A 25,764-nucleotide genomic window follows, 5' to 3' on the forward strand; every position below is an offset into this window, starting at 1 on the left:
CAGCATCCTGCGACCCCCGATCGGGGTCGCAGGATTGGAACGCAATTCAACTCCCAGTTCTGCCAGTAGGTGATTATGTTTCAGCTTCCACGTCTTTTTCCCCTCTTTTCCTCCCAAACTGTATCCAGCCAACTACCCCCCCACTCTTCCGAGTCATCCCGGTCGCTGCTCCACCCCTTCTGCTGATCCGGGGAGGGCTGCAGACTACCACATGCCTCCTCCCATACATGTGGAGTCACCAGCCGCTTCTTTTCACCTGACAGTGAGGAGTTTCACCAGGGGGACGTAGCGCGTGGGAAGATCACGCTATTCCCCCCAGTTCCCCCTCCCCCCCCAAACAGGCACCCTGACCAACCAAAACAGGCGCTAGTGCAGCGACCAGGACACATACCCACATCCGGCTTCCCACCCGCAGACACTGCCAATAGTGTCTGTAGGGACGCCCGACCAAGCCGGAGGTAACACGGATTCAAACTGCCGATCCTTGTGTTGGTAGGCAACAGAATAGACCACCACACAAACCCGGACACCCGGCTTCGACTTCTTTTTCAGCGAATGCAGTTAAGATTTCAGCATTTTCAGCTTCTTTAGGTACGGACCTCAGCTTTGCCACTATCACACTCTAGTTTGCAGGATTTTAAGTAAAGCAATTCAGCTAGTTCAGCTCAGAGGTCAGCTTTTTTCAGCAATGCCTGGCAGAGGATGTCAGCTGCCCATGCAGTTCCCCAGAACCCTTTTCTAGCTGAATTCTTTTATCCTATTTTACTGGAAAAGTCTTATCGGTGCATCCCTAGCAATTATAAAAATGTTATTAAGTGGATTTACTTGGTATAATCTTTCACACAGATAATGCTGGCGGTGCCAGTGCTCACTGCAGAGCCCCAAACTCCCACAATGCACCGAGTTACAAAATGCATTTAGGTAACAGTTGGCGATTATATGCTAAGATTTTATGTGAAAATGCCCCTGAATGCAGACGCGCTCCCTCCTGTCAGGAACTGAGTTCCTACTGAGCTGGACGACTTCCAGGTTCTGTCTTGATTAAAACTTTGTTTTAAAAATCATGTTTTGCTCTCTGACCTATATCTAATATAAACTTTGGAGCGCTTCTCCCACTGCTCCATAAGTCATGTAGAGCTAACCACCATGGGTTTTTCAAGGACTGACGCTGATGTTGAAATGACAAGAGGGCCCCAACAGCCAATGTGAGGACAACTGTTTAGGCCAACGTTTCCCAACCCAGTACTCAAGGACCACATCCAGCAAATGTTCCCTTGCAAGACAGGCTTTCCTGTTCTTATTCCAACAATCAGCATCAATTATGTCAGATTTGAAAAACCTGACACACTTAATGCTGCAACATGACTGCTTGAGTAAGTACATACATCTGCAGGGTAACAGAAAATGTGCAGGAAGGGGTGCTTGAGGACTTGGCCAAATACACGGCTTTAGGCTTCTTAGAGTTTAATCAGTTTGCCATGATGACTGAATTTTAACGTTCACTGATGCCGGCGCTCAGAGCCCAGATGAAGAGCAGTTCCTCTCTACCATCTGAAACAGATGTTAACGTGCTGTCAGTGAACATGTCGGTGTTGTGGCTCTGTGTCAGATGAGCTGACATGTAAACTGTCTTCACATCTGGATTCCTACCTCCTCCCACTGTACGATGGCCAAACATCAAAATTAAAATAACTGAATTAAAAGGGTGGATGTCTTTTCATTTAAAATGCTTGAATTACAATAGAATTACACTACTTTTACCCAAAGGGTGAAAAAAAAAGTAGTCCTCCTGTCTTTATCCTTGGCCGGGCTGAATACTTGTAATCTTGTCGCTCTGTGAAGTGATTATGACCCTGTCCTTCTAAAATGTGCAGAAAAAAGACTGCACACAGTCGACTCCACTTAGATGTCGTCTAATCCTCTATGGACCATCATGTGTCTCCTCTGGCTGCTCTTCTGGCTGAACTCTTTACTACAAATGAAGCACCTGAAGGGTTTCTCGCCTGTATGTACTCTCATGTGTCTCTGCATGTGCCCGCTCTGAGAGAAACATCTACCACAGAAAGAGCAGCTGAACGGCTTGTCTCCTGAATGGATTCTCATGTGAGCCTGTAACGCCCCACCATGAGAAAAGTCTTTAGCACACACTGAACAGCTGAGGCTCTTCTCTCTCGTGTGAGTCGTCATGTGTGTCTGCAGGTTTCTCTTGAGGCTAAAGCCTCTTCCACAGACTGAGCAAATAAAGGGTGTTTCTCCAGTATGTCCCATCATGTGTGTCTGTAGATGTCCTGTTTGAGCAAACATTTTCCCACAGACTCTACAAGTGAAGGGTTTCTCTCCCGTATGTGTTCTCATGTGTTTCTGCAGATTTCCCTTTTCAGAGAATCCTTTACCACAGACCGAGCACATAAAGGGTTTCTCTCCTGTATGGGTTCGCAGGTGTTTCTGCATATCTCCTCGTGCAGAAAACCCTTTACCACAAACAGAGCACGTAAAGGGTTTCTGTCCTGTATGGACTCTCATGTGTCTCTGCATCAAATAATTCTGGCAAAACATTTTACCACAAACTGGGCAACAAAAGGGTTTTTCCTCAGAGGATCTCTTAAAATCCAAAAGAATCTCGTTGTTCTCTGCTGTGTCCAGACCTGACCGAGGCTCTCTATTCTTGTTCCAGTCTTCATCATTGTCTTCAGTCTCCATTCCCTCATTCTCACTGTCTTCGGTGTCAGTCTCACGGCAGTGTGAAGACAGGAACTGTCCATCACTCGCTGGTTGTACATCAGCAGCTGGATCCAAGTTCCTGGCTGGTTCTGACAGTCCACAGTCTTCTCCATCAGCTTCTGCTTTCATCTGTTCAGTTGAGCTGCTGGTTTCCTCCTCAGTTTGGCTTTGATGAAGATGTGAGGACTGAACCTCCTCTTCATCATTTTCACTCTTCGCAGGGACAGGAGCGAAAGGAAACTTGGTGATATAGGCCTCCTCCTCCTCCACTCCCTGAAGCTGCTCTTCCTCCCGACCGCTCCAGAGTTCCTCCTCTTCCGCTTTAATGTGTGGGGGTTCTGACTCCCCCTGGACAAGACTGGGACTCCACTCCTGCTTCACAGAGGAAACCTCCTCTTCAGGAACTGAGAGCTCATGGACTTCTAGAGGACAGAGACAAAATACATAAATTAAGGAAAACTAGGATTATATGATTTAGCTTAGGTTATAAACAAATACTTAGATCTTTGTTACAGCAAAATATCCATATTTCATGTTGTAATTAAAAATTAAACATACTTTTTGTCATGATTCTTTAAGGATTTATAAGAAAGAATACTCTTCTAAGCACTGGATGTAGCTACAGGGTTTTAACCCACGGGTTATGTTTTATAAAAGCACACATGCCACAGTAAAATGTTAATATCTTACCATAAAGTTATCACATGGAACTTAAAGAGAAAGTAAACACTCATCTGCGATGGTGGTGTCGATGTACAAAGGATATAAAGGGGGTGTGTATATGTAGAAAAGGGATGGTAGTGTCTCCATACACCTAATAAGCCAAAACATTAAAACCACTGACAGTTTTAGGCTGTTCCGGTGGCATCTGGACACTGCTTTGCATCCTGCTCATCATATTCTTCATATATTTTATAAGTCTGTTATAACTCTGTTACGCTCTTTCAATGCTGTATTGTGTAAATTGTGTAAACACAACATCATTGCACGTTGTCTGTCTTGGGAAAGAGATCCCTCCTCTGTGGCGCTCCCTGAGGTTTCTTCCTAGTTTTTCTTCCTCTTAAGGGTTTTTTAGGGAGTTGTTCCTTATCTGATGTGGGCGGCTAAGGACAGGATGTTGTGTTGCTGTAAAGCCCATTGAGGCATATTTGTAAATTGTGACAATGTGCAATGGATCTTGTGTTTACACAATAAGGGTGGGATACCTGCAGTCAGTTTAGAGGTCACTTAGATGATGATGAAACATTTCTGTCAACAAACGTTGTGTCCAGATGAACTGAATCACCTTTATGTGATGTAGCTCAAATTGCTGAAAAGGTTTATGCTGCCTATGATAGACATATGTCAGAACACACAGTGCACTGGAGCTGGGGATAGCTGGGCGCATGTGTCATCTACCTGGGGAAGAGACGGCACCAGGATGCACTATGGGAAGCCGGTAAGCCGGCGGAGGCAGTGTGATGCTCTGGGCAAAGTTCTGCTGGGAAACCTTGGGTCCTGGCATTCATATGGATTTTACTTTGATACGTACCACCTACCTAACATTGTTGCAGACCAAGTACACCCCTTCATGACAACGGTATTCCCTGATGGCAGTGGCCTCTGTCAGCAGGATAATGCATCCTGCCACACTGCACACAATGTTCAGGAATGGTTTGAGGAACATGACAGAGTTCAAGGTGTTGCCTTGGCCTCCAAATTCCCCATATCTCAATCCGATCGAGCATCTGTGGGATGTGCTGGAAGAACAAGTCCGATCCACGGAGACCCCACCTCTTAACTTACAGGACTTAAAGGATCTGCTGCTAAAGTCTTGGTGCCAGAGGACACCTTCGGAGGTCTTGTGGACTCCATGCCTCAACAGCTCAGAGCTCTTTTGACAGCACGAGGGGGGACCTACACAATATAAGGCAGGTGGTTTTTAATGTTTTGGCTGATCGGTGTATGACGTAGGCAGGTCAGAGGGGGTTGATGGTAATGTGATATAAGAAAAAGCAGATTTTCTCCTCAGAGCAGCAGTGTGACGCATCTGGTTTTTTTGCCGAATTTACCATGAGGACAAATATTTTTACCGTCTTGGACCCATACCAACATGTTTTCACATCAATACTTTGAAAAAAATTATTCTGTTTATCAGCAGTGACATATGAAAACAAAAGTCACAGCTTTGCTATTTTCATACTACACGTATTGTTTTGTCACCATGTTCACATCAGTGAAAATCTGCAAAAAGAAATCAACAGCATAGATTTTAAATATTTGAGACTTGGTGGTGGAATGAGGAAGTACAGCAAATTATACAGAGGAAGAGGTTGGCAAAGAAAAAGTGGGATAGTCAGAGAGATGAAGAAAGTAGACAGGAGTACAAGGAGATGCAGCGTAAAGCAAAGAGAGAGGTGGCAAAGGAAAAGGCGTATGGTGAGTTGTATGACAGGTTAGACGCTAAGGAAGGAGAAAAGGACTTGTACCGATTGGCTAAACAGAGGGACCGAGCTGGGAAGGATGTGCAGCAAGTTAGGGTGATGAAAGATAGAGATGGAAATGTGCTGACAAGCGAGGAGAGTGTGTTGAGAAGGAGGAAGGAGTACTTTGAGGGGCTGATGAATGAAGAAAATGAGAGAGAGAGAAGGTTGGATGATGTAGGGATAGTGAACCAGGAAGTTCAGTGGATTAACAAGGAGGAAGTGAGGGCAGCTATGAAGAGGATGAAGAGTGGAAAGGCAGTTGGTCCTGATGACATACCTGTGGAGGCATGGAGGTGTTTAGGAGAGATGGCAGTGGGGTTTTTAACTAGATTGTTTAACATAATCTTGGAAAGTGAGAGGATGCCTGAGGAGTGGAGAAGAAGCATACTGGTACCGATTTTCAAGAACAAGGGTGATGTGCAGAACTGTAGCAACTACAGAGGTATAAAGTTGATCAGCCACAGCATGAAGATTTGGGAAAGAGTAATAGAAGCTAGGTTAAGAGGAGAGGTGATGATCAGCAGCAGCAGTATGGTTTCATGCCATGAAAGAGCACCACAGATGTGATGTTTGCTTTGAGAATGTTGATGGAGAAGTATAGAGAAGGCCAGAAAGAGTTGCATTGTGTCTTTGTAGATTTAGAGAAAGCTTATGACAGGGTGCCGAGAGAGGAGGTGTGGTATTGTATGAGGAAGTCGGGAGTATCAGAGAAGTATGTAGGAGTGGTGCAGGATATGTATGAGGGCAGTGTGACAGTGGTGATATGTGTGGTAGGAATGACAGATGGGTTCAAGGTGGAGGTGGGATTACATCAAGGATCGGCTCTGAGCCCTTTCTTGTTTGCAATGGTGATGGACAGGTTGACGGACAAGATCAGGCAGGAGTCTCCATGGACGATGATGTTCGCGGATGACATTGTGATCTGTAGCAAGAGTAGGGTGCAGGTGGAGGAGAGCCTGGAGAGGTGGAGGTATGCACTGGAGAGAAGAGGAATGAAAGTCAGTAGGAGCAAGACGGAATACCTATGCGTGAATGAGAGAGAGGACAGTGGAATGGTCAGGATGCAAGGAGTGGAGGTGACAAAGGTGTATGAGCTTAAATACTTGGGGTCAACTGTCCAAAGTAACGGGGAGTGCAGAAGAGAGGTGAAGAAGAGAGTGCAGGCAGGGTGGAGTGGGTGGAGAAGAGTGTCAGGAGTGATGTGTGACAGAAGGGTACCAGCAAGAGTTAAAGGGAAGGTTTACAAGATGGTAGTGAGACCAGCTATGTTATATGGTTTGGAGACAGTGGCACTGATGAAAAGACAGGAGGTGGAGCTGGAGGTGGCAGAGATGAAGATGATAAGATTTTCACTGGGAGTGATGAAGAAGGACAGGATTAGGAACGAGTACATTAGAGGGACAGCTCAGGTTGGACAGTTTGGAGACAAAGCAAGAGAGACAAGATGGAGATGGTTTGGACATGTGTGGAGGAGAGATGCTGAGTATACTGGGAGAAGGATGCTGAATATGGAGCTGCCAGGGAAGAGGAGAAGAGGAAGGCCAAAGAGGAGGTTTATGGATGTGGTGAGGGAGGACATGCAGGTGGCTGGTGTGACAGAGGAAGATGCAGAAGACAGGAAGAGATGGAAACGGATGATCCGCTGTGGCGCCCCCTAACAGGAGCAGCCGAAAGTAGTAATAGTAGTAGTAGTAGATTTTATATATTTGCCTTTTTTAAAGTAATACCAATTTGAAAATTTTGTTTTCTGGGCTGTGAAACCCGGCAAGCTCGAGGTATTGTGCAATAAGACACGGGTTCATATTTGGAGACTCGGTACCTTAATACTCGTGTCCTGCTCGTCTTCTGGTCCAACCACAGTATATCCATGATACCACCACAGTACATTCATGATACCACCACAGTATATTCATGATACCACCACAGTATATTCATGATACCACCACAGTATATCCATGATACCACCACAGTATATCCATGATACCACCACAGTATATTCATGATACCACCACAGTATATTCATGATACCACCACAGTATGTTCATGATGGAAATCCCGCACACAAACCGGAAGTAAACCGACACGTTACTTCCGTTTATCTCCTAATTCAACACATTTCTTATTATCCCCTGGTTGTAACCAGCTGGTTTCCATTCATCCTGGTTTAACGTGGAGTTAGACCACTTGGCCCATTGTACACCAGAAAACCTCTTGCTTCATTCAGCGGTGTTGTATAATTTCTACCTCCCTTTGCATAAACGGTGTAGGCTGAAGTTTAACGTCATGTTTTATCGTACAAACCTAATCTGTGTACTCGTACTTCAGGTTTGTAAATGGCGTCCAGCAGCTTCTTCTGGCGACAGTTTTCCTTCATTAGACGTGAGATTTCCTCCTCGTACTGTGTAATTCTGCTTTCAAGCTCCGTAAATACTGCGGTCATGCTTTCATCCATCTTCGACGTCGTCGCCTTTTTAATTAACTTTAAGACAATAATGGTTTCATAAATCTATAAACCCCATTCTAGCAGGCTGCCATACACACAAGACGTGACGTCACCATCACACCCGCTGCGTCATTGGCTCAAACGCGGTCACTACACCGCTAAGCATCATGGGACGTGGAGTTTCTACAAACTTATCGCGTACGTCGTGAAATGGCTCTCTCTTCTGGTTAGTTCATGTTAAAACCTCGACAAACTCAAATCGGAATCATGTTTGAATTAATTGAAGTGTAAAATGGATATTAATTAATTCATGAAAACGATCATTTCTGATTTGTAACAGCTGGTCATACGAGTGAGACCGTTCGGAATGGTGTCCGTGTGGAAGAGAGCGCTATGCTTTCCGTCCGGCGGGCCTGTCTATGCTATGGACGGACCAGTCTATACTATGGAATACACTGTGCCAAAGTTCAAACTTTATCACATTAACCACTGGGTGGGACGGTTGTACATCCGAATCCTTCTGTGACTCTCTTCAATAGAGTAGGTGACAACAGAGCAGCCTCTGATCATAATACGGTAGCCAATTGGAGGGGCAGTCCGGGAGACCGGCGCCACAGCCGTAGTCCTCAGATACATTCATTTGTTGGAACGAACGAGACATTTTGATTTAAAAACGCGTCAGTTTTACATGAGGGTAATTGCGTCCAAGTGACTTCCCTGCTGGCCTGCTCAAGATGTTCTGCAACTAGAAGAAAGGCCGCTGCTTGACAGAGCACACCCTTCCCTGCTGTCGAGTCCCCACTCTGGAGAGAGGCCATATCCCTTCATTGTTCGTGTGCACTATTTTACTGTCAAGGAGGTCATTATAAGTAGTTGTTTGAGCTAGTGGTGTGTAAAAACGAGCCATACTCCAAGTTAACAGTTAATAGGCTTTAGTGTCGAACTGTAAGTATCAACAATGCAGAGATGAACTGGCGCACGCAGGGGACTGCGTGCATTACGTAACATTGACTACTGCTAACATCCACTGGGTGGTGCTATAATACTGTAACCGGTTATTTTCTTGGCCGGTGCGGGATTCGATACGGGGTGTACTGCACCACAAGGCGACATCACTAACCGCTCGGCTAAAGGGTCAGACCCGTTAGCTAGGGACTAACGTGTCTTATTAGTAGTTTACAATACCACCCGTAACATCTCCCTTTCCTTTAAGTAAACAAAACACTTCTTGAAATAAGAACATGTGAACTTCACCCAAGACATGGTTATATCTAGATCTAAAAAACAATTCAACAACCCGTCTATCTTCTCCCCCCTTCCCTTCAGCCACTATCCCCAGACTGCCTAAACACTGAACATTAGAACCAGTCCATGTGAGCTTATAGGTTCAGTCTGTTGGGAGGCTGTATCTGACGGCCATATCAAGAGAGAGCGAGCAGGGGAATGGGGTGACGATGGGACAGCAGAGGTGTCCAAAGTCTAGAGTCCGCGGTGGCGTAGCGGTCTAAGCATCGGCTTGGTGTCGATGCAGTTGCCCACTGGGGACTGGGGTTCGCGCCCCGGTCTCGTCAGATCCGACTATGGCCGGACTCGATGAAGCAGCAATTATTGGTAACGCTGTCTTCGGGAGGGGGGCGGAGTCGGCTTGTGTTCGTCATATGAATGCGTCTCTGTGTGTTTCGGAAAAACAGTGGTTCGGCCTGGATTCGCCTTGTCACGAAAGTGGGGAGGCGCTTTCCTTCGAGACTGCCGGCCGGAGAGATGCAGTTGGCGAACGCATGCAATACGAGGGTGGGTGTTTGAATTAAAATAGGCCACTAAATTGGGGGAAAAATCAGAAACAAATTAAAAAAAAAAAAAAAAAGTCTGTGGTGGGCCCGGAGCCCGTGGACTGCTGTAGGGCCTGCTGGGAGAGGGTTAAGGAGAGAATATGCATGCCCTCTCACCCTCCGTTATTTGACTCTGTGGCTGAGACCCACTGCATTCAGATGAAGGCCCCTCTGAGCCAGCCGTAGGGTTTTGTGATGGCCTTGGCTCTGCCATACGTAGATCACCTCGATTGAGATGATACAAGGAACCCTCGACCTGTACCAGATATGACCATGGGGCCACTTTCTGCAGACACACTCCCCATCACCAGATGCTAGTCCTGCCACCTGGTAGTGGTTTCATCCAAACTGCTTCTCCCAGCATGAGCTCAGGTAAGTCCTTAGCAGTCCTGTTGTAGACGAGTTTCAAGAATTGTTTCCTGTGCTGCAGTTTGTCTATGACATCTATAACGACGCGTGGCTCAAGAAGTGCATCAACCACTGGCAGAGCGGACTTCTAATGCCATGACGTCAGTCGTTGGGCAGGACTGCTGTCCATACCCTCCGTTGGGGATGTTTCTCCGTTGTAAGATTGCCCTCCAGGCATTCTCGCCATCCCTTAGTCCTTTCTTGCACAGGTTCTTTGAGATTTTGACCGCTGCTTCCGCCTTCCTGTTGGCCTTGGGATGTTGTTGGAAATGACCCTATCAGGTTGCCCATAACAAGCAAATTGAGCCTTGCATCGTTTTATTGTTGTTTCCGGACTACGGTCTGGCAGAAGATTAATTTCCCAGAAATCTGGGTAGTGTTCAACTACCATCAGAAAGTCTTCCCCACTGTGTTGGAAAAGATCCAGACTTACGATTTGCCAGGGGTGTGTGGGCAGTTCATGGCTCAGCATTTTCTCTTTTTTTGCTGCTCAATCACATACTCATTGCATGTAGAGCATTTACTGACATAATCTCATGCCAATCGCTTGGAGAGGCTAGTGAACTCGCAGGTGAGGAAGTGGCTTGGACTGCCAAGGTGCCTCAGCAGTGTTGGACTCTACGGCAATGGAGCCCTCGCACTGCCAATTTCCAGCCTGGTTGAGGAATTCAAATGTGCCAAAGTGAGGCTGGACATGTCCCTCACAGAATCCCGAGACCTGGTAGTGAGAGGAGTTGCTCCAACCCTAGCAACAGGGAAGAAATGGACCCCGGCTGCAGCTGTACTTGAGGCGAAATCTGCCCTCCGCCACCGAGACGTAGTAGGCCATGTTCAACAAGGCAGAGGCGGCCTTGGCCTGGGAATAAAAACACCTACCTGGCAAAAGGCAACTACTACCGAACGGCGAACTATGGTGGTTGAGGAGGTTCGCCGACAGGAAGAAGCAGCCAGATGTGCTAAAGTCGTAGCACAAGCCAAACAGGGTCGCTGGATGAGGTGGGAGGGTGTTGAAAAGAGGAAACTCACATGGAGTGAGCTCTGGAGCATGGAATCAAACAGGCTGAGTTTCATCATCAAGGCCACATATGATGTCCTGCCCTCTCCCATAAATCTAAATCTCTGGTTTGGAGAGAATCCATCTTGCTCCCTGTGTACAGCCCCAGCAACCCTCAAGCATATCTTGGTTGGCTGCAAGACCAGCCTTACCCAAGGCAGATACACCTGGCGACAATCAGGTGCTCAGGTGCTTGGCAGCTGAACTCGATTGCAAGAGGGTTTCCATCGATGCCCAACCCTTCAACAACCAGGAAGGGCCCGAGCAGTTTCCAGCTTTCATTCGAGAGGGGGATAAACTGAAGGTCAATCCTTCACTTCCCCAACTTAGGCTCACTAAACTCAGCCAGGGATTGGGATATGCGAGTGGACTTAGGCCAGAAGCTCATCTTCCCGACAGAGATCGCAACAACCACCTTGCGACCAGACCTCGTCCTCTGGTCCAATTCTAACCAGCTCGCTTACATCATTGAGCTGACAGTCCCCTGGGAGGATGCAGTCAATGAAGCGTACGAGCGTAAGAAGCTGCGGTACGCCAACCTAGCAGCTGAAGCAGAGGACAGAGGCTGTAAGGTGAAGGTGCGCCCTGTGGAGGTGGGTTGTAGGGGCTTTGTTGCCAGCTCCACAGCACAACTCCTGAGGGAACTAGGAGTCAGGGGGCAGGCCCACAGGAGAGTGATCAAAGAGCTAGCCGACAACACTGAGAGGACTAGCCACTGGATCTGGCTCAAAAGGAGAGACGCCGTCTGGGCTGCAAGGGTGAACAGTTAACCACAGGTCACACACCCAGGACCGATCAACCTGTGGTGGGCCTGCCTCGGTGGAGGGTGTCTTGTGATAAAAGGCCGAAACACCCTGTGATGCTGAGGTACACAACTGATGATGTGTCCTGGTGGTGGCAATGTCACCTTGGCAGACATCTCCAGTTTGATCTCCACTGAATCTGTTGCAGTGCAAACACTAGGGATTTTAACAACCAGTCCTTTTTTGAATCTTAAGATTGCCTTCCAGGCATGCTCGCCATCCCGTAGTGCTTTCTTGCACAGGTTCTGATCGCTGCTTCCGCCTTGCCATTGGCCTTGGGATGCCTTAGTGAGAAGGTGATATGGTCAAACCCCCACTCCACAGCGAATTGGCGGAACTGAGTACAGGCGAACTGGGGCCCATTGTCGGAAATTACCCTGTCAGGTTGCCCATAACAAACAAACTGAGCCTTGCATCATTTTATTGTTGTCTCCGCGCTAAGGTCTGGCAGAACATCAATCTCCCAGAAATCTGGGTAGTGATCAACTACCATCAGAAAGTCTTTCCCACTGTGTTGGAAAAGATCCAGACTTACGATTTGCCAGGGCCGTGTGGGCAGTTCATGGCTCAGCATTGTCTCCTTTTGCTGCTCAATCACATACTCATTGCATGTAGAGCATTTACTGATATAATCCTTGATTTCGCTCTGCATTCCAGGCCAGTATATGGTCTCACGTGCTTGTCTGTAGCCTCACCACCAATGTGACTGCCATGTACTCTGGCAAGCATCTCAGGACGCAATGATTTTGGGATCACCACTCTTTGCCCCCTAAACAAGACTCCGTTCTGGACATTTAGCTCCTCTTTGATAAGCCAGAACTCTCTGGCTGCCTGCTCTGTTTCATCTTTATCCGCAGGCCAACCGACTCCATTGTGGACATTTAACTCCTCTTTGATAGGCCAGAACTCTCTGGCTGCCTGCTCTATTTCATCCTTATCAGCAGGCCAACCCTTCAGGATAGTGGACTTCACGACGTGCAGCTGTCTGTCGTTGTCTGTGTGTTGCTGTATCTGTAGCAGCCATTTGTCTGTGACATTCAGATAGTCGGCCATATTTATGTGCTCAATTGTCAGCTGCTCGTTCCCCATACTGCAGACTGTGTGTGCTGCATGCATAGAGCCAGGGTGTGTTTTGGAAGTGACAGCACTGCTTAATGTGTCACTCATAAACATGTCCGGTCATGGTTTGTAGATCACCCTCAGGTTGTAATTCTTTAGAGCCAGTAGCATGCTCTGCAAGCACTTGGGAGCACTGAGGAGAGGCTTGCTGAAGATTGCTAAGAGGGGCTTGTGATCTGTCTCCGCTGTGATATTGTCTCGGCCGTACAGATAATGATGGAAACACTGGCAGGCAAATGCTATGCTGAGGCATTCCTTCTCTATCTGTGCATAGTTTTGCTCTGTAGGCATGAGTGCCCTCCACACGAAAGCAATAGGCTGTCCCTCCTGCATCAGACAGCAGCCCATCCCATGCTGGCTTGAGTCACTCTGTACTGTGACGGGTTTTGACACATCGTAGTATTGCAGCACAGGCGTCTGTGTCACAAGCTGTTTTATCTCCCTGACAGCTGCGTCGTGCTTCGGCAGCCAGTGCCAAACTGTGTCCTTGTCTGTGAGTCTCCTCAAAGGCTCACATACTTCTGAGAGCCGCAGAAGAAAATTAGCCAAGTACGTGACGAATCCGATGAGTCTCTGCACACCCTTGATGTCAGATGGGGCTGGCATGTCCAAAACCGCTCTGACTCTCTCCGGGTCAGCTTTTAGACCTGCAGCCGACAGGATGTGGCCATGGAACCGCACCTCAGACACTTTAAACTGAAGCTTCTTGACACTGAGCCGCAGTTTCACTTGTCGACAGCGGTCCAAAAGGGCCAACAGCTTGTCATCATGGTCCTTGTTTGCCTCTTCCTCGCTATCGCCACAACCAACGATGAGGATGTCGTCAGCTATAGGCTCCACTCCCTCAAGTCCTTCCAACAGCTCATGCTGTTTCCTCTGGTAGACCTCTGGGGCTACTGACACACCAAACGGAAGTTTCAACCATCTCTTCCGGCCCCAGGGGGTCCAAAAGGTGGACATGAGGCTGCTAGCCTCATCCAGTTTACACTGAAGAAAGCATCTCTTGCATCGACCAGTGTGAAGACCTTGGCTTTAGGCAGCTTATAGGGCACACCCTCTAGTGTGGGCATTAGGTAATGCAAGTGCCTGAGTGCTTGGTTGAGATGGTGCGGCTGTAGACATATGTGCAGCTTTTCTGGTCTTTTGACTATGACCATATTGCTGATCCAATCCGTGGCTCACTGACTGATGTGATATGACCCCCACCTTGTGATCTGGGGTGCCCACTCATTTTCTCTGTAGTACTGGCTGATCGTTTGAATGTTTGTTTCCCTACAACATTGACATGCTCTATGGATCTCAACTGCAAATCACTCAGCTCTGCTGCTCTGGATGCTTCAATAGCACTGGCTAGAGTCAAGTCCTTTTCCCTTAATAACCGTCTGCGTGTGCCCTCTTGAGCAATGCCGATGACTATTCTGTCCCTGATTAAGTCATCTCTTAGGGCTCCATATTCGCATGTGGAAGCTTTCTCCCTGAGCTGTGTCATAAAACACTCTACTGTTTCGCCTTCCTCTTGTTTACAACAGCAACAAACGTAGCGCTCATAAATCACATTTTAGCGGATTGAAATACCTCTCCAATGAGTCCAGTATGACGGTCGAGTCTTCTTGCTGTGCGTCGGTCAGATTTAAGATGTGTTTGTAGACATGTCGACATTCAACTCCCATGACACTCCTCAGGGTCGCCTCCTGGACCTTCTGGTCCTTGCCCACCAGCCCTGTGGCTAAAGCATAATCTTCAGATTCTGCTCGGAAGATTTCCCAGTTCACTCTCAGGTTGCCACTGAGCTTCATGGGAGCTGGCGGGGTTATGGTCGCGGCCATGGCTATTCACTTGCTGTTGCTGCAGTATGGCTAGCTAGCATTAGCAAAACAAAAAACTTGCAAAACTCGCTTGACGGCTCAGTATCCCTTCAGCCACCAAATTGCCGAATCAAAAGTCCACTTCTGACACCATGTTTGAGCTAGCGGTGTGTAAAAACGAGGCATACTCCAAGTTAACAGTTAAGGGGCTTTAGTGTCGAACTGTACGTATCAACATTACACAGATGAACTGACGCACGCAGGAGACTGCCTGCCTTACGTAACATTGACTACTGCTAACGTCCACTGGGTGGTGCTATAATACCACCCGTAACAGTAGTCCCCGGGTTACGAACGAGTTCCGTTTTTGAGTCCGTTTTTACGTTGAATTTATATGTAAGTCGGAACAGTTATGTACAGTTCACATCTTGCGTCAATTAGTCAAATGCTTGAATGAATGAGTGAATGCCTTTATTTGTCATTGCACAGCTGTACAGTGAAATTAAGTGCAACTCCCCAATGGTGCGAAATTTAAAAAAAAAACAACATATATACAAATAGTCAAAATACAAATAAACACACATTTGCAGCACAATCAACATATAACGTATGAGTAAGTGTAAAAACAAGTGTAATATCTATTACACTAGATAAATAGTCTGTGTGTTGCACTGACCCGAGTCAGCATATTTTTTTGCACATGCCAAATGTACAGGTGTTATTGCACAGTTTCAGGATATCATTGCAACCTTTGAGCTGGTTAACAGAGTTAAGTTCTTTAATGGCACTTGGGTAGAAGCTGTTCAAAAGTCTGGAAGTATGGGCCATCCAGACTTTTCTTAGCATATAGTATATATTTTACCTAAAACATCATAAACATAATAATGCAGTAATACTAATAATAATAGACGTAACGACAGGGGAGATCGTAGCTAGGCAGCATCAGATGGTGGTCTGTGGGATGATTTTGGAGACCAAGAAGAGGAAGCGAGTGAAGGCAGAGCCAAAGATCAAATGATGGAAGTTGAAGAAGGAAGACTTGCGTGGCGTTAAGACAGACACTGGGTGGTAGTGAAGAGTTGCCGGATGGCTGGGCAAGCACTGCAGAAATAGTGAGGGAGACAGCTAGGAAGGTACTTGGTGTGTCATCAGGACAGAGGAAGGAAGACAAGGAGACTTGGTGGTGGAATGAGGAAGTACAGCCAAGTGTACAGAGGAAGAGGTTGGCAAAGAAGAAGCGGGCTAGTCAGAGAGATGAAGAAAGTAGACAGGAGTACAAGGAGACGCAGCGTGGGGCGCGCGGTGGTGTAGCGGTCTAAGCATCGGCTTTGTGTCGATGCAGTTGCCCACTGGGGACGCAGACCAGTAATTCTCAGATTGCTCCTGCGTGACCTCCCCTGCAAATCCTCACACTTACCGGATAGGAAAGCCACGTGTTTGGGGAGTCTTTGTAGCTTGCGCTCCAGGGACGTAGTCTCATCCGACCAGTGATTCGCCCCCTTTTACAGTTCTGTGCCGCGGCGAGTCAGAGCCCAAGCACCGGATCTGACGGACGGCAAGGCACCATGCGGTTCGGTCCGTGTCGACGCAATGTCGGACCTCAGAGACGTCGCCAGAGTGTCTATTTTAGCGTCCACTGAAGCGCAGAAGTCCTCGTTCAGTGCCGGTCACTCGGACGACATCGCAGCTCCGTGACTCAGTAGCACAGAACAGCGGTGTCCGAGGTGGTGCAGTTCGCTCGGTCGGTGTAAGCCATCCTGTTAGCGCTCTCAACCCGTGTAGTGGGCATAGTGTGTAGTTAGAACGTAGTACCCAGAAAGACGTAGTAGTACAAAAACCAGATACTGCCGGAACGAGTATTTGTTCCCACGTCAACAACATGGGCGACGCGGACTCAGGAGCGGCGTTGTTTTATCAAGTTACCGAAGCGTGGCAGGCAGCTCTGCGCTGTCCCGCCTACCCGCTCACCCGCCGTCCCGCTCAGCACCACCACCACCACGCCACCGGAAGTCCGGAGGAGGCAAAGCAGCTTTTCCAATGACAGACATGAAGGACTGTGCACATCCCAGGAGACTTGTTGTTCAAACACTGCCTTTACTCTCACATGAGTTCACAGTCCATGTGCCACAGCACATCCCTTCACCATGTTCACTCCGTCTATGCCAAGGTACAGGAACAAGACAAGGAACAGCAACATAGATGACAGGCGTAGCCAGACCCACGTCATACAGTCACATCCAAGTCTTCGCGTATTTGCAAGGTTTTGATAACTTTGCATCTTTTAATTTACACGATTTCAAGTAGTATTTAAGTTCACTATTAAACAACTGCATTCTTGGTTTTTCTTTTGAAATTTCGTTTGTGCATGTTATCTCTTCCAAAAATAAGCAGGTTTATAAAGAATAGGTTTGATACAAATTCGTGTAATCATGAATTCACAGAGGTAATGTGCTCTTTTGTGCAGTGGTTTTAATGCCGTTCAGAGCAATGTTGTTGTCAAAGCAGGTGTCTTCCACAGCTTCTCCGGTTTGGACAAAGTCGAACAGTGTCAGGTGTGATGTCACAAGCAGAAGCAAAGTATTTCGCCTTCACAGGAAACTGATACTTGCAAAGGAATTCAAATAAATTACACAACCGTCCAGTTTGTTTAACTGCTGCCAATATATTTTATTAGTTTTATTAGTAACACAGGTAGAAAACAAAGAAGAACAGGTATAAAATCCTATTTGTTACAAAACATTTTTTATACCAACTGGGAAAAAGACGGATTCATTCTTATATTCAGTGTCCTTGTTATTCCACATTAGTTAGGTGGTGAAAACTGCGTGCATTCATTTTGATATGAAGTCGCATTTCTAATACATCCTTATATGCCAACACGATTCTTATTTTGTCCAATTTAAAAATTAGCATTCCCAAACAGATTAGACTGATTTAATCATAAAGTGGTTCCTCTGAGTAAGAAATTAACAATTCAAAAGTAGAATTATTGTTTGTTTTTGTTTTTTTAATGAAGAAGATAGACAGAATGCAACAGTAGAAACTCCATTCTTGGCTACAAAAGACGGTTTCTTTACCTGGGTGTCTGAATAACTCCTTTACTTCACTTTCTGTGAGTTTTTCCTCGTCTGAATCAAGGGTCTAAGGACACCTAGGGTCATATATTGGCAATTATTCTATTTTTATTTGTTGGAGAATGTAATGTGATTGTAAAGTTCCTGGGGACTAAACTGTGATTTAGGGCTACACAAATAAAATGGACAGGAGTGACTCCTGAATTTAGTTACACAGTCACTGTAAATTATGACCATCTGTTGGACACAGTAATATAAGCGTTGAATCGATGGTCTTCTTCTTCTTCTTCTTTTGGCTTGTTCCCTGTTTCTCAGGGGTCGCCACAGTGGATTTTACAGTTTCCATCGGTACCCTGTGAGGGCACAGCACCAATGGTGGTCGTTGTTAACTGAACTGTGTACCTGTGTACTGAATCGAGGATCTGGCATGTCTATATCAATTATTGGATGCATAAATACAATAAAATGTCTGTTTTACGAAAAATCTTACTTTTCAGTCACTCCCGTTTCCATTGCCAAACACCGTTACAGCAAACTCAACAAAATAGCAGGCCTCTATGGACAAATAAAAAGTCAGACTCTGCGATAAGCTATTATACCAAACCTTTGAAAGAGGAGGCTGTTAGCTTTACAACCTGATATGGTTTTCTGGGTGGCCCAGTTAAGCGCTGCAAAGTTTTATTTTTCTTTCTCCAAACCCTCAGTGTTGGTGAGCATGGAGTAAATATCTGTCCCAGACCTCCCACTGAAAGAGTCGCTAAAACCTAGACCATTTTAGTGAGTTAGCAGACATCTACAGGTTAAAAATGCAAGTTTATCCTGCTATGCTAACATCACAGAGTCTATTATGCTATGCTAACATCGCAGTCTATTATGCTATGCTAACATCACAGAGTCTATTATGCTATGCTAACATCGCAGAGTTTATCCTACTATGCTAGCACCACAGAGTTTATCCTGCAATGCTAACATCACAGTTTATCCTGTTACGCTAGCACCACAGAGTTTATCCTGCTATGCTAACATCACAGAGTTTATCCTGTTACGCTAGCACCAGGGAGTTTATCCTGCAATGCTAACATCACAGTTTATCCTGTTACGCTAGCACCACAGAGTTTATCCTGCTATGCTAACATCACAGAGTTTATCCTGTTACGCTAGCACCACAGAGTTTATCCTGCTATGCTAACATCACAGAGTATATCCTGTTACGCTAGCACCACAGAGTTTATCCTGCAATGCTAACATCACAGAGTTTATCCTGCTATGCTAACATCACAGAGTTTATCCTGTTACGCTAGCACCACAGACTTTATCCTGCTATGCTAACATCACAGAGTTTATCCTGCTACGCTAACATCACAGAGTTTATCCTGCTACGCTAACATCACAGAGTATCAAGACCAGCCTGCCATGTTTTGAACCGTTACATGGTTTTTAACCTGTGCATGTCGGCAAACTCAATGAAATGGTCAGGGGTTAAGTTACTCTTTCATTTACCTTTGCATTCATCAGATGGACAGACACTGAACAATCTGATACTGAATGCCAAACCAAACATATCTCTTTGTTGGGTTATGAATAACACTATGGCAGATATAAAGCAAACATGGGAAACGTATCAGCACACTGCTTTGAAATGCACAGCTTCATGACTACTGACACACTGAAGTGACCACATCTTATGCAAGAACAGCAGAAATACAAATACGTTGCTCAACACACACACAGCCAACATATGTCAGAATGCACATGTGAAAACATTTTCATTCTGAGAGCAAGTTTACACAGCCTAGCCAGAATCCCTATTGTTTCAGATACAATTAACTGCCAATCATTCTAATTGATATTCATTCATTCAACCAAATGGAGTCAGAAATCTTGTCAGGAAGTGTGTTTAGCATTCACCGATGGCTGTGTCATGGATTAAGACTTCTGGACACATTCTCTTTGGTCCCCCCAAAAAAAAGAAGAAAAAAAAGAACTTGGTTTAGCAAAAAGGTTAAAGAGCAATGTAAAAAAACAGCTTTATGACAGTAACAGTCAGTATGCAATTAGCTAGTAGAGTTACTGTTAGAGAGCTAGCAACGTTCCCTTCATTAACAGCAGCTCCCGCCACAGTCCTGTCAGAACCCTGGCGCTGAAGTCAGGCCCGACTCCCTTCATGTTCAACTGCATCACGGATAACAAACACGATGAAGAGCATATTAATGAACCAAAATAAAGTTAAAAAAAAAGATGAAAAAGGAACAGATTGGTGAAGAGACAAAAATAATGTTTTAACTCAAGAGAGGTTATTTCCTCTTCTAATAAAATGACTTTTTTTTCATCCGTTTCTCTGAAACTGACATTTTACTTCTAAAATGAATGTCAACAGATGCTTCACCTAACTACAGACTAACCAGCTGTGAAATAACAACTGGTAGTGGTTTGAGTGAGTGGTGTTAGCACTTTCCAATGTGTCAGCATTACTTTCCAGAGCTTTTCAAGGTTTCACATTAGTACAGAAAAATTCCCTTGAGATGAACTGACTGAAGCCACCTGAACTGCCCCGCTATGGACGACGGAGTACGATTAGCTAGAAAAAGAAAGTCACACAGAAAAACGTGAAGGTGCAAAAAAAAAACTCCCTTTAAGCTTGATATGACTCATATTTCTTATCTTCGCATATGAAACATGAAGGACAAGGTGAGCTTCAGCTATTCTTTGTTACACACTTGTGGAATTTGAAAGGTGTCAGCTGATTGAAAGTTCTCTGGCAGCCGCTGCAGCTGTATGGCTTTTCTCCCGTGTGGATTCTCAAATGTAACTTTAAATTGTACTTATGATGAAATCTTTTATCACAAAACAAGCAGCTAAAGGGTTTCTCACCGGTGTGGATTTTCATGTGTCTCTTCATCTGCTGGTTTTGTGAAAACTCTTTACCACAGATGGAGCAACTAAAGGGTTTCTCTTCTGTGTGCGTTGTGGTATGTTTGTGCATGTCTCCTCTCTGGGAAAACCCTTTACCACAGACTGGACAAGTGAAGGGTTTCTCTGTATGTATCCTTGTGTGTTTCTGCATCGCTCCCTTCTGAGAAAACCTTTTGCCACAAACGGTGCAGCTGAAAGGTTTTTCCCCTGTATGTGTCCTGACGTGCTCCTGGACATGTCTTCTCTGAGAAAACCCTTTGCCACACACTGAGCACTTAAAAGGTTTCCCCACACTTAATTCCTTATGACTTGGGAGCATTTCATTGTTCTCTATCGTGTCTAAGCCTGACTGATGTTCTCTAGTCTCCATTCCCTCATCCTCACTGTCTTCAATGTCGGTCTCACAGCAGTGTGAAGACAGGAACTGTCCATCACTCGCCGGTTGTACACCAGCAGCTGGATCCAAGTTCCTGGCTGGTTCTGACAGTCCACAGTCTTCTCCATCAGCTTCTGTCTTCATCTGCTCAGTTGAGCTGCTGGCTTCCTCCTCAGTTTGGCTTTGATGAAGCTGTGAGGACTGAGCTTCCTCTTCACCACTGTCACTCTTCACAGGGACAGGAGTGAATGGAGACTTGGTGATGTAAGCCCCCTCCTTCACTCCTTGAAGCTGCTCTTCCTCCTGACTGCTCCAGAGTTCCTCCTCTTCCTCTTTAATGAGTGTGGGCTCTGGCTCCTCCTGGACTGAACCGGGACTCCACTCCTGCTGCTCAAAGGGCATCTCCTCTGTACAGTTAAACAGCTGTGGAAGATCTAAATTAGAAGATAATTTAATGTTAGTTGTACTTGTACAGTTAAAAAACTACTTCCATGTTTTATCTAACAAAATGTATCTTCTGTTCTGCTGGAAGTTATAACACTATTTGTTAGCAAAGAGCTTTCTTCCAGTCAACAAACTCCATACATTAAGACTTTCCTCAATCAATATTCCCCAGGAGCAGCTTCTTAGACCAGCGTGAAGCCCATCTTCTGAAGGGTAGCGCTATCACAGTGACACCATCTTTACCCCCTCTTTCTCTCCAATTGTATCCGGCCAATTACCCCACTTTTCCGAGCCGTCCCGGTCTCTGCTCCACCCCCTCTGCCGATCCGGGGAGGGCTGCAGACTACCACATGCCTCCTCCCATACATGTGGAGTCACCAGCTGCTTCTTTTCACCTGACAGTGAGGAGTTTCACCAGGGGGGCGTAGTGCATGGGAGGATCACGCTATTCCCCCCAGTTCCCCCTCCCCCCCAAACAGGTGCCCCGACCAACCAGAGGAGGCGCTAGTGCAGCGACCAGGACACATACCCACATCCGGCTTCCCACCCGCAGACACAGGCACTTGTGTCTGTAGGGACGCCCGACCGAACCGGTGCTCCCTGTGTTGGTTGGTAGTGGAATAGACCACTACGCTACCCGGACGCCCACAGTGACACCACTTTAACATTGTGTTGATCTGATAACTGGAGTCAGCTCAGTTTGCCATTAGACAGCGTTGTTTCCTATCCTCCTGCTGCACTGCACAGATGTACAGAGACTCAGACTCAGGTCAGCAGCCGAGACACGGACATATCAAAACGCTAACATGACTAACAAGGCAAAACAAGGCATCTCAAAACCCCCCACTAAATATGCCCCCTTTAATTTTCGTCAGTTTTAAAAATATTACATCACCTGAACTCCCATCATTTCTATCTGTAGTCATCACAAAACTTTTCTAAACAGCTTTGTAAAAATGGAACTTGGCTTTTAATTTAACACTACAATTACACAGGGGTGCATCAGAAATATATAAGGTATAAAATGAGATAAAATGCACACAGAAGTAGTATTCTTGCTGACATCAGTTGCTTTACCTAAATAGAATCAAGTAAAAGTCAGGCTTGACTAATAGACATATTATCTTTAACCTTATCAAATGACCATATACCAAGGGCTAGCTGAAATCAGAGCTTATTGAAAACCTACTTTAGCCTTCAAACACAGTCAGTTCAGCACGAACACACAGCCGTGATGTGAAGATGGTATACTGTACATGTGAAGATGGCTGTTATACTGTATATGTGAAGATGGCTGTTATACTGTATATGTGAAGATGGCTGTTATACTGTATATGTGAAGATGGCTGTTATACTGTACATGTGAAGATGGCTGTTATACTGTACATGTGAAGATGGTATACTGTACATGTGAAGATGGCTGTTATACTGTACATGTGAAGATGGCTGTTATACTGTACATGTGAAGATGGTATACTGTACATGTGAAGATGGCTGTTATACTGTACATGTGAAGATGGTATACTGTACATGTGAAGATGGCTGGTATACTGTACATGTGAAGATGGTATACTGTACATGTGAAGATGGCTGGTATACTGTACATGTGAAGATGGTATACTGTACATGTGAAGATGGTATACTGTACATGTGATGATGGTATACTGTATATGTGAAGATGGTTGGTATAAAGTACATGTGAAGATGGTATACTGTACATGAAAAGTCACCATGGATGAGGAATCACCCATAAACCAGAATGGACCATCAAACCATTTACCATCACATTCACACACATTCAGACAAATAGAAAGATCAAGGTTCACACTTCCCAGTAGGCGTGTTGGGCTTTAATGTGGCTGCCCTGCGTCTCTGTAGCAGCCTGACAGAAGCAGTCCATTCATACATACGTATATATGTTCAGCAACATCAGCAGCACGTTCACCAGCCTTCCTCACAGACACACAAGCTCACCAGCCTTCCTCACAGACACACAAGCTCACCAGCCTTCCTCACAGACACACAAGCTCACCAGCCTTCCTCAGACACACAAGCTCACCAGCCTTCCTCACAGACACACAAGCTGCTCCACTGCTTTGGAGGGACAGAAGTAGAACAAGGAATCGGCTGGTTTCTGGAACATAACATACAAAACAGCATACTAAAATAACTGTACTCTGTTGTGTTGCACGTTATTGTATAACAGCGAACAATCTCTGGCCTGGCGGGCTGATGTCACAGTGTCAGTAAGTTCATGCAGGTCTGTAGATGCAGCCTCAAAAACACTCCAGTCAGTACAAAATCCAGTCTTTTGAGTCTCTTATTCTTGGTCCATCTCCCTCAGCCATGAATAGACTCGGCTCAGTCCAAATTGTGATACTCTACCGGCCTCCTGGCTGTTACTCGTTATTTCTTGAAGAATTTGGAGAGTTTGTCTCAGGCCTTGTTACTCACTCTGATGAGATTCTAATTCTTGGTGATTTCAATATTCATGTGAATAAGGCTGCTGATCCTCTAAGTAAAGCCTTTCTGGCACCAGTTGATACTTTTGGGTTCACTCAGTTTGTTCAAGAGTCGATCCATTGCAGTGGTAACACCCTTGATTTGGTTTTATCTAAAGGAATAGCTGTTTCTGATCTGAATGTCTTACCAACCACATCTGCTGTGTCTGATCGTTTTCTCATCAAATTTGAAGCATTATTGGCCTGTCCAGTTAATGTCAGCACAGATGAAATTGCCACTCGCCACATTGGTCCCTCCACTCTAGCTGCATTTGGCCAGCAGCTGCCTGAAGTCTTGGCTCCTTTCACTGTGGTAAATGACTCTGTTGAAAATTTCACTAGTGACTTAAATGTGTCCCTCTCTAGTCTCCTTGATTCAGTTGCACCTCTCACTACCAGAGCTAGGTGACTAAAGAGGCCTACACCCTGGTTTAATGATGAGACACGTGCTCTTCAGCGGACCTGCAGGAGACTGGAACGTAAATGGCGAAAATCACAATTGGAAGTTTTTTACCCATCGTGGCACGAGTGTTTATTGAAATACAAGCGTGTTTTATCTGCTGCAAAAACATCGTATCTCTCTCACTTAATGAATATTAATAAACATAACCCCAGATTTCTCGTTGACACTGTATCTAAACTTACCAAAAAGCAGTCGTCTATTAGCTGCTCACCATTCACAGCCCATGAATTTCTAGATTTTTTCTGCAATAAGGTTGATGAGATCTTAAACAAAATTAGTTCTCCAACTCCATCTATACTCCTGCAGATCCTGTCTTACTAAATTCATATCTACACGAGTCACTGACAGTTCCAGTTATTACAGCTTTTGAGACTATCTCTCTTGATACTTTGACTAAGTTCATGTCAGCTTCTAAACCAACTGCTTGCCTACTTGATCCCTTACCAGCAAAACTTTTTAAAGACCTCTGGCCTTTTCTTGGACCTACAATGCCAGACATTGTTAATTTATCTCTCACTACTGGCATTGTTCCCAGCACTTTTAAGACAGCTGTGGTTAAAGCTCTACTTAAAAAACCGCACCTTGATCCAGGGTCTCTTAATAACTATCGGCCAGTCTCTAATCTTCCATTCTTCTCTAAAGTACTAGAGAGGGTTGTGTATCAACAACTTTTGACCCATATAAAAGACAACCATCTAGTATATGAACCTTTTCAGTGGGCTTTCAGGCCCTGTCACTCCACTGAAACTGCTCTGACCAGAGTGGTGAATGATCTTCTACTGGCTGTGGACTCTGATTCCACTTCTGTGCTTCCACTACCGGACCTCAGTGCAGCCTTTGACACCACTGATCACTGTAGATATTAGATAGATTACATTGTAATGTTGGTGTCTCTGGCTTAGCTCTCACTTGGCTTAAGTCCTACTTATCTGGAAGAACACATTGTGCCTGCTATGATAATATTATATGAACATTTCTTCTTGGAGCTGGCCTCCGTTGAGCCGGCGCAGGGGGCCGAGCGGGTCCCGTGACGGCGGACCACGTCGTCCCCTGAGCGGCTCGGGTCTCTCGTCCTCCACCTACCTGTCATGGCGCTCTCGTTCTTCGCCTTGTCCAGCAGCCTGCGCTGGCGCCCCAGCTCCTCTTCATACTCCTCTATGGTTCTTTCAAACACCCCGAAGATCTCCTCGGCGGCCGCGGTCAGACGCTGCTGGACCAGCAGCCTCAGCACCTGCAGTCTGGACATGGTTTCCTCGAGTTTCAGGGGAATTTCCAAGCACTTCACCGAACAGCCGACGGCTGCTGGACCTACCCCTGCTTCGTCTCCTTCTTCTGTCATGTTGGGC

General features: G+C 45.8%; 1 protein-coding gene across 1 annotated transcript; it reads right to left on the bottom strand.

Annotated features, from left to right (window-relative positions):
• Nucleotides 1-1,902: 1,902 nt before the first annotated feature.
• On the bottom strand, nucleotides 1,903-25,711 carry LOC130128483 (gastrula zinc finger protein XlCGF57.1-like). Its single transcript, XM_056298083.1, has 3 exons — nucleotides 25,502-25,711; nucleotides 20,485-21,444; nucleotides 1,903-2,567 (listed from the first exon to the last, which is right to left on the bottom strand). The coding sequence occupies exons 1-3, from the start codon at nucleotides 25,662-25,664 to the stop codon at nucleotides 1,903-1,905; spliced, it is 1,788 nt and encodes a 595-aa protein (XP_056154058.1). The 5' UTR covers nucleotides 25,665-25,711.
• Between the last annotated feature and the right edge of the window lie 53 nt (nucleotides 25,712-25,764).

The sequence above is a fragment of the Lampris incognitus genome, chromosome 18 (assembly GCF_029633865.1).
Source record: "Lampris incognitus isolate fLamInc1 chromosome 18, fLamInc1.hap2, whole genome shotgun sequence".
Taxonomy (NCBI): domain Eukaryota; kingdom Metazoa; phylum Chordata; class Actinopteri; order Lampriformes; family Lampridae; genus Lampris; species Lampris incognitus.

Coding starts and splice junctions, on each gene's coding strand:
- LOC130128483 (XM_056298083.1), bottom strand. CDS start 25,664: ATGTCCAGACTGCAGGTGCTGAGGCTGCTGGTCCAGCAGCGTCTGACC. Junction 21,445..25,501: donor GAACGAGAGCGCCATGACAG/GTAGGTGGAGGA, acceptor CTTCTAATTTAG/ATCTTCCACAGCTGTTTAAC. Junction 2,568..20,484: donor AAAGCCATACAGCTGCAGCG/GCTGCCAGAGAA, acceptor TTTGTTGCCCAG/TTTGTGGTAAAATGTTTTGC.